The sequence below is a fragment of the Platalea leucorodia genome (genome assembly GCF_965183815.1).
Source record: "Platalea leucorodia genome assembly, chromosome: 3".
In the NCBI taxonomy this organism is placed as follows: Eukaryota; Metazoa; Chordata; class Aves; order Pelecaniformes; family Threskiornithidae; genus Platalea; species Platalea leucorodia.
In genome coordinates this window covers 19,930,045-19,946,056 of record NC_138825.1, presented here as the reverse complement: position 1 = coordinate 19,946,056, position 16,012 = coordinate 19,930,045, and the positions used below count along the sequence as shown (strand labels likewise).

General features: G+C 45.6%; 1 protein-coding gene across 1 annotated transcript in view; it reads left to right on the top strand.

Moving 5' to 3' along the window:
• The window catches only part of CAPN13 (calpain 13), a gene marked incomplete at both ends in the record, with an annotated part of 50,880 nt that extends 44,296 nt beyond the window's left edge, over positions 1-6,584 (top strand). The window contains 3 exons of the mRNA XM_082306737.1: positions 2,429-2,545; positions 5,446-5,501; positions 6,558-6,584. Coding sequence (XP_082162863.1) covers positions 2,429-2,545; positions 5,446-5,501; positions 6,558-6,584 — 200 coding nt within the window. The remainder of the gene's footprint in view (positions 1-2,428; positions 2,546-5,445; positions 5,502-6,557) is intronic.
• Positions 6,585-16,012: the final 9,428 nt, after the last annotated feature.

Genomic DNA, 16,012 nt, shown 5'->3' with positions numbered 1-16,012 from the left:
ATGGGACCCGTTCGCATGCTTGAAGTATTTTAGCTGAGTCATCTCTCCAGAGACTTTGTGCATGGAATATAGCTCGGAGACAGCAATCATACAGTAGAGAAGCTCCCATTTGGCTACCTGGAGCCTGGAGCGATGTTGTCCCCAGAAGGAACCTGGTGCAGAAGTGCTATCCATGGAAGCCATCAGCTCAAGGGATGTACATGTAATATTTTGTTGCTGAGAGGTGGGCAGAGCGTTAGCATCTGCCTGAGGAGAGCAACACTAATGCTCCAAATGTCAAAGGAGAAGCTGCCAGGTCTGTTCTGTAAGACAGTCGCTAAAGTGTAAAACTGGGAGGAAAATTGTACACTGAGAAGTCCTGGGAGCTGAAACAGTGCAGCTATGTGAAGGGATAAAAAGGCACCATTAACTGGCAAGTTCAATACATGTTACGCTATAAGCAGTTCTGAGTGGGGGGCAACAAGAAAATTATAAGCTCATTCTTGCCTTCTTCTGAGTCAGACAGATGCATTTGAATCTGGCTTTGCATTAAGATGATCGCTGTCCTGGCTTTTAAGCAGGAAGGAGTGGACAGCCTCAGAAAGAGCTTGGGAGGTCGGTGTTACCTCTGGGAATGGCACTAATATATCAAAATACAGCCCCCAGCCAGCTGTTCCCTGAAGTGTTCAGCGCTTTCCCCAGCAAAATACTGAAGTGTGTGCTTAATTTTCACTGTTGTCCTAAAGCTTCAAAGCATAATAATGATGGGTCAAATTTTCTGCCAGAGTAAAGCAGGCTAGCTGCATTAACAGTAGTGCTGGCCTGAAATGCAGGAGCATTGGCCTGGGGTATTTACAAACTCCTCACTGGCAGTATTAAATGCATCAAAAAATAGGGAAACATGAAGTCTGTATTTGAAAGCTTGACTAAAACCAGAGTGAGGAATCCAGCAGACAAAATGCGTGGGGAGTAACCTTGCAAAAAAGCAACAGAACATAACTGAAACGTCTTGGGAACAGAGAGGACTGACACTTCAGTGTTGTTAATAAGGTTAATTGAGAGACATTGCCAGGTGAGAAGATTTCAGAGCAAGTATATCCCAGACTGACCATGCCAAATTGTCGGTGTTCTACTAGTGTAAGACATGATTATGGCATCTCGTAAGCAGCACTGCAATGCTTGCTGGAATCTGCTCTCCAGAGGGAGCTTGATTGAATTCCCACTGCCGCCAAAAGGTTAAAAATGAGATAGGATTAATTGCTGACTACTACAGTGGTTCTTGGCAGTGGTTTAAAACCAGAATCAAAGAAGAAATTTCATTAGTTAGATTTTTTTAATTACTAACTTTTTCTCCTAGATGAAAATCTAAAATCGGGTTTATCTTAATTTGAAATGTATCTCAAACCCAAATGTATTTCCATTATTTAAATATTGAGCATTGTGTGTCTGCTTCCTGCTGGAGACCTTCTCCAACTACACTCACGCAACCAGAGTTCGTCGACGTACTAACCCACTTCCATCGGCTGTATCTCCCCCTACACAGGTGTAGAGAAATCGTTTCCTTCTTTTCTGCTTATTCAACTAATTTGGCTCCATGATGAGTTCATTTAAACCTGAAAAGCTTAGAGCTGGCTGAAAAAGCAGGAAAGCTACTTCTTTTCCAGCTGAGCCACTAAAAACTAGGAGTGAGCAAATGAGACTTTTCTGAAGTCTCAGAGAATGCATTAAACCGAAGCTATCAGTCCAGCTCTCTGCAGAAAATTTCTCTTTTGTTTAGCACATCAGCTTTTAGTGCCAAATATATTTAAATCATTTCTCTTATGTAGCCAGCACATTTAGGGTAGTTTTATTTAACTAATAAAAGAATCATTCTGAAAGGCAATTTTTGTTCGTTCAATTGAATACCAATTTCCATCCAAACAGACTGTGACACAAATACTGAATAATCAGCTAATAAAACAGAAATGCACCCTTCATCATTTTCTAATAGAAGAGAAAATGTAAAAATTAAGAATCCCAGGCATGCTATACTGCATAATAGCATGAGCATGCGGTATCTTCCCATTTAGCAGAAAGCGCCAGTGATATTGTAAATGCTACGCTCAGACTTTAACAGTTATGAGCCAAAGAAAATCACCCTTTCGTATAGAAAATAAAAGCTAAAAAGGCAAAGCAAGGTAACACTAGATTAGTTAGCTCTATGTTTCCTGCTTGCTGACCTAAGCCACAATTCGAGGAATTGACTAAATGGACTTTGATTTTCCTGACTCTTACGCACAAACCTGGGGGAAAGGCAAGCTGCCATCCAGGGATGCAGAGGAGACCCAGCATGACGGGGTGGGGGGCTGAGGGAGAGCCCCAGCTTCTTTGCAGTGTGCACAAGGCCAGCAGAGCTGGTCCATCATCCCACAGCGAGTCCCCAGTGCTGTCGTTCCTCTTCCCTCCACAGGTCTGGCCGCTAACGAGCAGCTGCTGCTCCTGATGACCCTGCGGTACGGCGATGCTGCCAGGAGAATCGGCTTCTCTGACTTTGTGTGCTGCATGCTGCGCCTTGAAACCATGACCTGTGAGTCTTGGCGCTGGGGCCTGGGGTCAGGCAGGGGATGTGGCAGCAGGGTCTCTCCCAGGGGAGCTTGCAAAGCCAGACTGAGAGCAGTGGCAGAAGGCAAGAGACATGCTGCTAGACGTGATGCTGCATGTCTAACAGTGTAGCTTGGAAATAACAAACCTGCCCAAAATCCAGGCATGGTCCAGGCATCCCTTTGGGCAGCCTGTCTGCCAGAACCAGATTTGCCTCCTGCCCACAGGAACAACTGGCTGGTAGAGAGCGGTTTAGTGCTGGGAGAAGGCAGCAGCTGGGAATACAGTGATGCCTTTGCTGAAAGGGGCTGGAAGGAAGGTCGGCCCCCAGGTTCCTGTCAGAGCTCATCAGACCGCCTGTGGGCTGCAGCAGCACCACGCTGCCCTGTGTTTTTCCCAGCTGAGGAGCAATGGTAATGTATATCCAGAGCTTCTTCAGCTGCCAGTTCTTCTTTTACTGCATGAATTTAGCCTGGACTCTGCAGGCGTGTCCTTAGAGCCCCTATGCACTAAGACTTGTTCTCCAAAAACAAGGTGTGTCTTTGTGCTGGTGCCCTTCCACACAAGCTTGAGCATCCTGGTCCACAGCAGAGCTTCCTCCAGGGTGGTGTGGAGCATTGCTGGTACCACAGCAGGGAGACTACATGCATTCACAGCCAGTGAAGAGGAAAGAGGCAACTCATCTCAAGTGGAAGGCTTTCTCTTTTGGTTAAAAGTCAGAGGCAAGCAAGGTGCTTTTTTTTTTTTTTTTCACTGCAGAGGTGTTCCCTCCAACTTTAGTGAAGTTCTCTCAGTTTTTTGGTAAGGAGAAGGTCTGAGATCCTTCTCAGTGGATAAACAAAGCTGTGTTGTGTCCAGCTAATGTCTGGCAGTTGCAAGGAGGGAGTGTCTGTAAATAAGCCTTTGCCTAAAAGTAAATGGAATTCTATTTTACAAAAGCATAATTTTTACTATTATAACTATTTTGACTGGAAATACTGGTAGTTAAACAAACCAGTCGTGACCCATGTGCTAGAACATTGCTATAGCAATTTAGTTCATCTTTGGAATGAGCTGGGTTTCAACAGTGCATGGAAATGAATGTTCATTTTTTGCCCATGTGTTTTTACCGCTGATGTTTTATGGGCCAATAGTGGTCAGCAGATCCACCTGGATGACACTGCCTAAAATCCCATTTCAAGGCAGTACAGCAGAAGCAGCTCAAAAGTCAGAATATGTCCCAATTTTAATGCTTCCATTAAAAACAAACAACTTGTAAACACCCATTTTTTGTGATTATACATGTCACTTGCTGTAGATGAAAATTCTTATGCCTAAATTAGTACCATGGCATTTTTTTTTCATCTTAAAAAAGATCCTCTTACATTTTAAGTGCCAGTGTAAAGACAGCTCCTTTATATCCATGTGGAAAGGAATCTCTAAAAGTTTCATTACTGCCTGTAATGAGTATCTTAAAATGCACTCAAGTCTTTCATTTATCACTTCACAAAGGGTTTAATGTGGAATACATTTCTCAAACTTTTCAAATCATTGTGAATAAGATTTTTACAGGAGAGGATAAGGGTGCTAAGTGGGAATAAAAGGCAGTCCACCTTTATGATGATATGAATGCAGCAGGGAAGATAAAATCTGTCCCATTAAATCATTACTCATCCTTTCAAGATAGCCAGACATGAGACCCAAACCAAAAGCAGCAGCTTCTTTGCAAACTCTATTTAACTGGAATTAATGAAGCGGTAAAGGGGCACTTACCTCTGCCCAGAGGAGGTGACTTCAGTGCTGTCGTTTGTTCCTAGAAAGACTGCAAGCCCAGCCCTGCAAATACAACCTTGTCAAGGGGATGGGCACAACATGGGGATTTCCTTGTTCTATGCCTTTCTTCAGAGCACTATAGGCTGGATGTGCTTCATCGTGTTAGCTTTCCTCCCTGCCTTCTCTCTGCTCTGGATCATATAGGTAGCTCTGGCTGCCTCCTAAGGGGCCGATGAGCAATGCAGCCCTGTGCCCTGTTCCTACACTCTCCCAGCAGCCTTGCACTTTTGTCTAAAGCCGAGCAGGTTTCAAAACATTTGTAATCTTGCAATGCCTTTTCCATTCAGGGTGGGAAACAGGCTCCTGGAGACATGTGTCATTCAAGGATAGACAGACTTAAATTTGTTTCAACTTTTTATTACTGTTTATAACAGCACATTTCTAAGAGAAAAGTAATTTCAAAATAAATAAAAAGAACTCAAAATACTGTGTTTTGACTTCGTCCAAACACTTGGGTTTGAACATTTCTCCTAGACAAACTGCAATATAAATGTGCACATAGAATATCAATATTTGAATGAATTCAAATCTTCTGATGGCAAAGTGTTCTGACAGAAAACTTCCAGCAATGTTAATTTCAAAATCTAGCTGAATAACAGCAGCATCTGCATTTATATTCCCTGGAAAAATCTTGCAAGGCATACTAATGACTTCAAGAGAACCACTTTCTTTAGGGCACACTGTGATCACTCACTGCCAGGGAGGATGGAAAAGGACCAACAGAAAGTTTCCCTGTGGGAAGATGTGTTTCATTAGTTCACCCTTCTCCTGTCAGCCTTCAGGCGGGAGCTACTATTGAAACAAATTATGAGAGCAGATGAAAGCAGTCACATTGAACACCCCCTGTCCCTACACTTTTGCCAAATTCTGGCCCTGCAATTGTGCTGCCTTCGCAGGCTGTGATCCAAGGGACAAGGCTGAAGGGGTACCCAGCACCGAAATGAGATGTGGCTTGGCGGGACAGCATCCCAGCACAGGGATTGCAGCTCTGCTCCTCAGCTGCCACAGCCTTATGTCTGCATAGCCTTCTTGCTTCTTCCTCATGAAATACAATTTTCTTTGTTCTACCCCTAGGTGCATTTCAAAACTTAGCAGCAGGCGGATCACGAGTTTTGATGACGGCAATGGAGGTGAGGACGCTCCTTCCTTCTCTCCTCCCCAGGCCTAAAGGGGGACCACTGAATATGTTAGCAGGAGCGTGAAGTTAAATATGATGTGTGATGTATGTTGCTAGGGGTTTTGCGTCTGACACCAACAGCAGTGAGGGTTTCGCCTGGCTGGATGTGCGTAATGGGCAGCCGGGAGGTATTTCCCTGGGGTTCCCTGGCCGCAGTCATGCAGTCTCACTAGGGTGAGCACAGCTCAGTGGTGGCCATCCATGTCCAAAGCACAGAGTCTTCCCTTACTGACGCCAGCCTGTCATCGCTGGAAACATTGCTCAAAGTGACTTTGAGGAAGTGACAAAAAAATATCCATGCCCTCATTTCTTACTGCCCCATCTGTTAATTCTGCATTGCAAAACATCTTGGTTTTAAGAAAGAAATAGCAGACAAATGCTTGCTGCTGCTGTTTGTGTTAAAAGCACAGCCTGAAGGATAGCTAGCCGAATGGGGATACATCAAGCTTTTTATCAGCTAGTCTGAAGCAAAAATCCTGCTGTGCTCCATAGTGATATGCCTGAGTGCTGCATTTTATCAGTCTGGGGACTGTTGTTTGACAATACAGTGTTTAAAAAGATTTTTTTTAAAAAACCTTTTACAATCTTGCTGGCTGCTGTTTACACTTTGTGGTTAGTTCAGTGGCTCATAGTTCATTAAATCTTTGTTGCACCAAGAGCTGAGCAGAGTTTCCAAGCAGAGAACCTGTTTTACGGGGTAGTCTCTAGGATAACCACATTCCCAGCGCCTGCCATCCCTTCCACTAGCGATCACGGAGGTGCCATCCTTTCCCAGCAATTGCTCCTGCTGCAGCTGCTGCAATAATTTATCATGGAAAGCAACATATGGAAAGCGTTTGTAGGTCTCAATTGTAATAAGGGAAAAAGGCAGTTCCAAAACCCCTTAACTATCCAGTGCAGGACAAAAGGGCTGTAGTCACTGGGTCACAACCTGAAGATACTGAGGCACATGTCTGAAGACTTAGTGTAACATCACTATCTAATGAACCTTTTCTTCTCCCTTTTCCAGTGGCTGACTCTTGTCATGTACACCTAAAGAGATGTCAGAGCTTAATGTGGCTGGTAAGAAATCTCATTAGTACTACACATACCGAGAAGAAAGGGGGGGGTGCCCTTACAGCAGCCACAGTGAACATGGGTGGGGGCCTTACAGAAATCTCACCCTGGGGTTATGGTGGGTTTTGAGAGGAAGAGAAAAGGTGAGAGCTGCAGCGTGAGTGGGGCTGGAGAGGGGCTGCAAAGGGAATTGGACTTCGGGCAATTTTTTCTGGGGAATTGCTGATGGCCTTATCAGTTGCTTAGATCACCAATGGCTCAGTTAGCCACTTGCCCCCCTGTTCCCAGCTGAGGTAATACATTTTCAATAGATCAACTAGCAGAACTTGTCTTTTTTGTCTTCTTCGAAGCGATGCAGTTACTCCTGCATATCTTACATAGCTGTAGCAGATTTAAAGCCAAGTAGAGGGTGGGGATATGAAGTCAAATTTCTTGGTCAGTCTGATTTCACATTTTTAACTGAATTATGTAAATTAGTTTACCTTTGAACAACAGTCCCTACCATGTGTTTCGTTTGATGTTTACTCCCTCCATGTTAGACCTGGAGAGGGGCTTTTTTGCCCTGAAGTTTACCTGGACTTTCCAATTCTGCTTCTTGGTCCTAGTGAAGAACTCTGCCTTTTCCTACAAAACTTGTCCTGCTTATCCATCCATAAACTGTCTCAGCTGTCGTGTTTCTACTGACCGGCTGGGATGCAGCTGTTCCCGGTTGCAGTGGGTAAAGCGTTAGTGCTGGTCCCGGACAGTTGGCACTGAGAAGAAAACAGGGAGGAAACCTAGTCATTAGAGAAAAGGTACAATGGAGAGCCAGCAGCCTCTTGCCATTGTGCTGTGGTTGACCCCAGGAACTCATGGAGCACCCTTGGACAAAGTCACATGCTTTTCTTATCAATCCAGTTCAAAAACTGAGTGAAAAAAACCCCAAAACCAGGACCTTCATTGAAATCCAAGGAGTGCGTCCAGATGAGCCTTCCTATAGACAGGAATTACGATAATTAATAATACATGAACAGCATCTCTGCTATCTCACATCCTGTTTCTGAAGGCAGTTAACATTGGATGCCAGCTTTGGTAGAAGTTGAAAGAGGAAATGTATAATCAGGGTGTAAATTACACTCCCCCAGGGAGAAAGCATGGTAGATTCAGACCCAAGGCAGGGATGGCTCTGTGTCTTTCACCCTTAGCTCCAGAACAGCATTTGTGCCCAGCTGCTCCTCTGTCTTGGCTCCTAATTGCATCCAGTGTGTCCATCCACAGCAGGAGCTGGGCTTCACCACTCAACACTGTGATGCCTTCACCTCTCTGAGCTCTGTTTGCACACAGTTATTCACTTGAGAGTCTGCCCTTTGCATTCAGAGAGCTTTGGACAATGCACCTTCCCTTTGTCACAGCAAAACTGTATTTTGATGTTTTGATGTGTAGAAACAGATTATTCACAACACAGCACCCGCCCCTTGCACTGCAGACTATCATGAGGTAAATATGAGACTAGAAGGACCTCATTTTGGGGCATGAAGTTGCTTAAATCATTGCTTGCAAATGATATTCATAGTCTATTTAGTCTTCTTTTTTTCCTTTCATGAATCATTCATAAACTGATCATAACTTCTGCAAATATATCATTAATCATAATTTTCTCTTACCGGTTTTGAATGAAATTCTGCCTGTAGGGTGTTCATAAGCAGTTCACTTGAACAGTTCAGCAGCCACTTGCAGCCAGAGACTGGGCAGTCACAGCACGGGCCCCTCAGAGGACTGAAATTCTTTAAACTAGAGCCTAACAAACCATGAGCGATCTGACCAGACACACTTGGTGTTTGTTGGAAAAAAAATCTGTTGAAAAATATATTCTCATGAGTGATTTCTGAAGACTGACCTCCAGCTGTCTGTGTTTTGAGTGAGTCTACTTCTGTTTTAGGTGGCTTTTCTGCTTCCCAGTATGACACAGCCCAAGACCATCGTATACAAGAGAGCCATCCACGGGGCTCTTGAGAAACCAAACACTGTGAAGGAGTGAAGCCAGGTTTCTTATGGACATTTGCTTACGCTTCATGGTACTCAGATGTCTGGATGGAAAGTCCTTTTCAGGCAAACTGGAGTTGCTTTGGAGAGAGAAGAGGAGATAATGAGAGAGACCCATGGGCAAGCTTGTAGTACTTAAAGGCTGGGGCAAGCTGGAAGCACTGAATATAATCTCCTCTCATCTTCATGTGCATAGGATGGCTGTTTTTTCCGGTTAATGCACAGAAATCAGGAACAGCTCCATTAACTTCACTGCAAGTAAGAACAGAATCAGGCCTTTTGTATGGAAGGAGTGACTATCGCTTAGTTAACAGAAACAATTAAGACACAGTTTTATTTGAATTATTTCTTAGTTTGCTTGTGTGCCATTTCTAAATGCCAGAAAAAGGTTGAAGAAATTAATCATAACTCATAAATAACACTAGGAGCTTTGTGATTTTTTTTACTTTTTATTAATTAAAAAACCCCAATAAATAAAGAAAGTTTTATGCATACTTGTGTTCATCAACTGTAGGAATTCCATTTTATTTGCTACAGCAATGAAGAGGCATATTAGAGTCGTAGAACAGGTTGTTCAGTGTTTTTTTCTGATTTCCAGCATCTACATCAGGACCGTCTGGGAAGAGACAAATTTATCTGAACTGCATGCTCTTTCTCTGTCCTGCTGTCTTTAAAAATACAGGTCTTCTTCAGATATAATTCCTGCTCAAAAGTTTAACTTAAATCTGCTAAATAACTGTAACCTGTCTGTAGTCCATATGCAAACTCCATTTTCATACTTTTTTATCATGGTGATAAAAGCAAATCTAGTGATCTATTCTACCCAACTATTGAAAAAAAAAAATCTCTGACGACTCTATTTGTGAAAATGCCAAAAAGAAGGATGCAAATGTCGATGGATAAAAGTGATTCAGGGTTGCCATGGCAATATAATTCACACCATGCCTCACCCAGACCTTCCGCACAAGTTTCCATCGAGGCGTCCACACGCTAGCAACAGATTTACTTATTTAGCAGTGAGACATTACACGCTGGAGCAACAACTACATCACAAGGTAAAGAAGGGACCCGTGTCTTTGTTATCATGAGGTCGGTCTGCGGCAGTGTCTCGTTCTGCAGCTTGGAGAGCATTACTCATGTTGGTAGGTCGTATGCAAGAGGGGCCACTGAACCCACCCTTTCACTGAAAACGTGGGGAAAGAGAAATCAGTAACATTAGACTTCTAATATTTCACAGTTATTTTTAAACAAACCGATTCCATCTCCAAAGTATGACTTACACATCCCTTCTGAAATCATTAATCATTAATTAAGCTCTGTGAAAATAAAACCAAAAGTTGGCAAAGAGAGGAGATAAATAAAAAAGGTGGCCGTGGAAAATTAAATATACTTTGCTAAAAAAGCATATTAGTAGATCCATTGCAGAGAAGTACACTTGGTTAGTTTAGCCTGGGAATTCCAAAAAGGTAAGTAGAAATCTGGAAGTATTTCTGTATGACGTCCACCCCACAGTTCAGGAATGCTCAAGCTGGCTCAGACCTACTGGGGACAAGCTATTTGTAGCTACACAGAAGTCACTCATGGTAAAATTGTGAAATTCAGTCCAAGTCAACAGGTTTAAATACATTCTTGTTGTATGAAAGTCCCACCTGTAAAAATACCAAGCTGTTAAGATCAGCACATTAAAATCAGTCTTAAAAATCTTAATTCACAGACAATATGTATTACGTTTCCTTTTGTTACGATACATAATTGCCTTTCTGTGGAAGGCAATTCTGCTTGTTGTGAGACAAAGATCCTTGTCTCTAATAACTTAGTCTGGCCACAGACTAAAATGTTTCTTCTTCATTAAAAAGCTAGCAGCAGACACCAGACATCCCAGGTGAGAAACACCACCACTATATAAGGTTGTTTCCCCGTGGATGGATGCTGGGGATGCCAGCTCTTCTCACGCAAGGGGTGCGTGCATGCCCTTGCCCAGGGTCCCTGCAGCCGGTTGCCGCTGCGAACGCTGCCAGCCAGAGCCCACCTCCGCCTCCATCGCGCCAACCCTTCGCTCTGGTGCCTGCGGTCCGTGCACGCCAGCGGTCTCAGGGACGAACCTACGGCCCCGTCGGGTTTGCGGGCTGGCGCCTGCATGCTGATCCTGCACTGGGGCAGAAAGTAATAACTCACTGCTGTCAAGCTGAGTGTGGCTGCCTGTCTGTAGTGTTGGAAGAATTGGTATTCCACTTGATTTATACTTCCAACCAAGCTAATTAAGCAACAATTCAGGAGGAATCCATCATTGTGACAGACTTGTTGATTAACCATCCTACAAGCAAAGTCAAGGGTGTTCAGTAGCCTGAAAAAAAAAAAAATCAGGTCAATAGGGAGAAAAACAATGTTTTGGCCATAATACAGCAGTGACTATTATTTCCAAAAGCAACAAGAAGCTTAATACATTTCACAAACAGAGGGGCCAACATTAAAAACAAAGGCAGCTCAGATCAGTGGAGTGTTAGATGAGGAGGGAAAACAACTGTTTCTCATCTCTGTGTGATTAAGCTGAGGCGGCCAACTTTATGGGGATGGTGCCCCTATTAAAATCTTCTGTGCACCTTCATCTGTGTTTGCCAGCTCTGAATCGTTAGTGCAGTCCCCATGAGGTTTCTGGCATTTGTGAAAGCTCTGAGATTCATGCAATTATGATAATATCATCTCTAATTTTTTTGATGAAAACCAGTTTCTAGTCCTCAGGGACACAAAAAAGCCCTAAGAGGATCTGCTATTAGAAACTGAAGAGAAGGACTGCAAACAAATGCTTTATTTTTAAATCTTCATGATGCTAAAACCCTCAAGAGGGTAAGAAGCAAGCAATGTGAAGAAGCAGAATCTGAAGCAGATGAGATTAGTGATGCTGAACTCCCTAGCACTGAAGATGGGATGAAGGGCTGATGAAATTAGGTAGGAGCTGTGACAACTGTTAGCATTAGAAGGCCTTTGGTGTGGAAGTGGTGACAGCTGACCCTGCAAGCATAATCTCTGGATAAGGGCATATTATTCCATAACCTTGTGCTTGGCTGAAGCGGGGGAGGCTGGGTTGGACCCCGGCTGCGAGCAGCCCACTGGCCCATGCACTTCATGGCATGCACTAATAATTTTTTTCTTAATGCAATGCAGTTCTTGAAGCAGGGAGCAACTGTGCCGTGCCGCAGCAAATGCTCTGACCATGGGCTGCAGAGTCACAGGCATCTCTCAGGCAAGGGTGCAACAGTATGGGGACTGGTACGACCCTGTGCAGCCTGGAGGGATGCCTGCAAGCCCAGGAACGCTCAGGTCTTGCTTCTGCCTTCAGTGAGATGGTGACCCTTACTCAAAAGAGGTACCTGTCCTTCTCCCAGTACCCCAAACTCAGGGAGGCAGATGAGAGGCCCGCCAAGAGTGCCCCCGCTATGTTTAGGTAGCTCAGCAGGAGCACAGGCAAATGTTGGGACCATTTTTCTGATGGCGGGGGGGTACCAGATGTATTTGACATTATCGTTCTTAGTATTAACACTTGTCTTTAGGATCTCTTTGCTGAAGGGCTGGAGCTGAAGCATGTTGCTTTTACCTGGCAATTCCTTACCTAAAATACCTTATCCTGCAATTCCTGGCTGCATTCCTTGCACTCAGTCCTGCCTTGTGATAGCTGCACCTTTTCATCCCTGGGGAGCAGGATGCCCAGGCTGACCAAGAGCACACCAGCCTTTTCAGAGCAGGTTTCCTAAATCCTGGTGCCTGCCACCAGCTGTGCCACCAGCTGCGCCTGGGCCTGGTGTCCGCATCCCACTGTGGCACTGGGGTCCATTTCTGCTGCATGGCAGTGACATCTAGAGGCTCCCTGGCCTGAGCTCCTGTCTCTCACTGCTCACATGCTGCTGGCAGCAGTTGACAGGCAGAAACCTGCTCCTCACGAAGCCTCTGGGAAGCCCATTCACACCCTAAAGGTGAAGCACTGCAAGACTTAAATCCAAGCTCCTTCCTTTGCCCTTCTTCCCTAAACTACCATGGCAAGGATCTTTGTTGTAGCACCTTGAGGAAATTTTATATTGCTTCTGGGATCCCAAAGGTTTGGGGGAGCCAGCCCACGTCCCTTCCCTGAGAGGCAAATTTGTCCATGTGAAGCTGGTGCTGATTAAATAATACATACAGCTTTCCACTCGAGGAAATATTATTTCCTTGCTTTATATGCCATACATTAGTTTCGATGGCATCCAGCGTCAAATGCAGAGCTGCCACAGAAACACCTTTGTATCAAGGCTGGCTGTGCAAGATGAAAGATTATTGTGCTACCAGTATTATGTATTTAAAAGCAACGCATTCAAGAAGGAGGGGTAAATATATCATCTCCATAGGCTGAATTGCTCAATCAGTTGCATCTCCTGAAGCATTCCCCAGGTTTGAGCTGAAATGCCTACAATGGAGAGAGATAGGGAATATTATTGCCCATATGAGGGCAATTGGTATTCAATAGAATATGTATTCTCTAGGGTGATATAATATAGGCATTGTGAGTCAGTAGAGCAGGTCACAAATAATCTTCTAGCCTGAAATCAGGGAATGAGCGGCCTAGGGGAGCAGAGCTCTCCCACGATACAAAATTTGTGGGAAGATTGAGGTGAAAAGTAGGAGAAATGGCCCTTGCCCATCCTGTGAGCTACCTCACGCTTGGAAACGTTCAAAAGAAAGGTTATGTGAGGCCTTCCCTGAGATGAGAAATCTCTGGATGATAAAATGGAAAGTGTCGAGAGGATGAAAGTAGCTAGAGAGACAGCAGGGTGAGGCAGGAGCAGCACCGAGGCACTGTGATGCAGACTCCTGCCACCTCCATCCGCTTGCAATGCATGATCCCTCGTGCTGCCTGGGAGAGGCTGAACACATCCCAGTGGCTGTTAGAGCTGAGATTAGGGGCTCTCAAGCCGAGTCCACCTAATGAATGTGCACCAAAGTATACACCCCCACCCCCACCCCCCCCAAGCATTAAAGTGTACCAACATGCTTCCCTTATTTAGCAGTATTCTCATGGGGTGAGGATGAAGACAAGCCCCTATAAAAGTGGCTTTGGAGGAGTTGAGGGCAAGAGGGTACAGAAACCTTGTCCCTATACCACACCACCACCACCTCCTTCAGTGCCCTCTGTGCTTTCTGTAGGCGTGGAGCCATAGGTGTTTGTTACCACCTCCAGGGCTGTGGGATGATTCCTCCCACGGATGCTAAATCCACATCCAGACTGAAGCAGGTGCCAGAGGTGGGCGGAGAGGAGCAAACCCCCCACCTGCCCCACAGCCTTTGTGGGATGGCAGGCAGCTGCCTGCTGCCGTATGACCATGCCAGAGGCATTGGCAGTCGGCCCCTGGGCGTGTGGTGGTGGACGGCAGCTTCTCCAGGCGCTGCAGTCCAAGCAGAGCCTCCAGGGGAGAGGCAGGAGGAGGACAGCCAGCCCTGCCAGCAAGCCCAGGACAGTGGGGCTAGCACAGCCCTGCTGCTGCTGAGCCTCATAGCCATCCCCCTCACCTCTGCTTTCTTGTTTTGTCTGCCTGATGCGGAGGAGTTGGGCTGTAATGACAGCTCCCAGCTCAGCGCAGGGAGAAATGCAAGACAAGGTGGGAGGCACAGCCGTGGGGTGAGCCTTCTCCATCAGCCTCAGATTTCATGGCCTAAACCCCCTTCTCTTTATCTCTGAGGGACACAAGTTACATCTCCGTCCATGAAGCAGGAAGGTGCTTTGTTTACTAATGATGTGTCTGATCTGCAAGACCTAAACACAGTCATTAACCTACAGAGCTGCTAACATGCCTTGGGTTTCCCCCCGCCCCCAAACTAGCATCCCACGTCCTCTAGGGCTCAGAGGTGACAGGAGACGAGGAAAGAAATTGAGACTGTCAGGTTGTCTCGATTTTACTGAATGGCAAGAAGAATGGTTAAAAGAAAATAGTGGCTGTGAGTGCCAGACTTTTCTTTTTTAGATACTTTCTTTTTCTCTTAGGCAGTGGCATAAAAGCTTCCCTTTTCATTATTGTATCAGATAAAACCAAGGGATTTTTTTTCCCTCCCATTGGAAAAAATAAACAGTTTCAAGCTTCTAGGGCAAAAAGTAATCAATCAGTAATGGCCAGCACAATGTTGCGCTGCTGTGCTCCTCAGAAATCAAATTTAGAAGACGAATTGGACACCCGACCCAAAGGCCACAGATGTCACTGGTTTCCACTGAGGTCCCTTGGCCAAAGCCTTCCACACCAGGCTGAAGATGTCAGGAAACCAGAGGGAGAGCAATGGGCTGTGGTGGACTTGGACGTGCTCTTCTGGGCTCTGCCTGCCAGACACAGGGTGAATGAGCTCAGGAAAACTATGCTGAGATCCTGGTCCGTCAGAAACTGAGCCTTAGTGATACCAGCTTAAGGCAACAGCAATGGTCAGACTTTGCATCAGGCCTTTCATTGCAGCTTCATCTCTGCAACAGGCACAGCACAAATACTTGGGTCCCTGCAAGTGGGAAAGGAAGGGGCTTGAAAGTTAAATTAGGTCTGTCCATACGACACTGTGAGTCTCCAGGGAAAGGCCAGGCAAAATTTCGTACTAAGCGTTATAGCTTCCGTATCATCTACTACTTGATTTCTCATTAAAGGCAGTGCAGAGGAATTTTTGACTTTTAAATGGTCTTTGTAACACTCAGCATTTCAAACGGCTCGTTTGGGCGCTGGCTCTGGGTTGGGGAGAGGCTGACATCATTTCTCCTTCCCAAAAGGAGGCATCAGAAACTGTTCCTGAACTTTGATAGGGCGGGAGGACACCTCGTGGTGTGGCTGGAATGAAGAAAGAGGACCCAAGGAGCATGAAGTTGGGCATCTATAGGCTGGGATTGGGCCTGTGTACAAAGCAGCAAAGGCAGCACTTTCTGTGCCACTGCCGGAGGTTGCCCGGTGCGAGCACCGACCCCTCCAGCAAGCGCCCATGCCAAAGGGCCCCGTGCCCCTGAGCCTGAGCCGGTGGCCGCAGAGAGGCTCCAGGGAGGTTTCTGTGTCTCACTGCCCTGAAGCCAAATCACTTGGGAAGGTCAGTGTTGCATTTCACACCAGACAAGCAGGGGGGAGCTGAGAAGTCTCGGCATAGTCCCGCATGCCAGCTGGGGTCACCCCGTCCACTGGAAAGCGTGTTTCCTGCAAGCCCTGGTGCTGGCAGGGCTGACCTTATGGTGGCCTTACAAAGTCTGTCTCCCTGCCGGCATTAACGGACAACTTACCTGAAAACCTTATGCTACCAAATGCTGGGAAACGGCATTTGTGGCTCGGCTCTTCCAGCAGGCGACGGATTGAGTCCTCCTATTTAATGTTCATTTAATGTGAACAAGTCCTAGAAAAGGCAGAC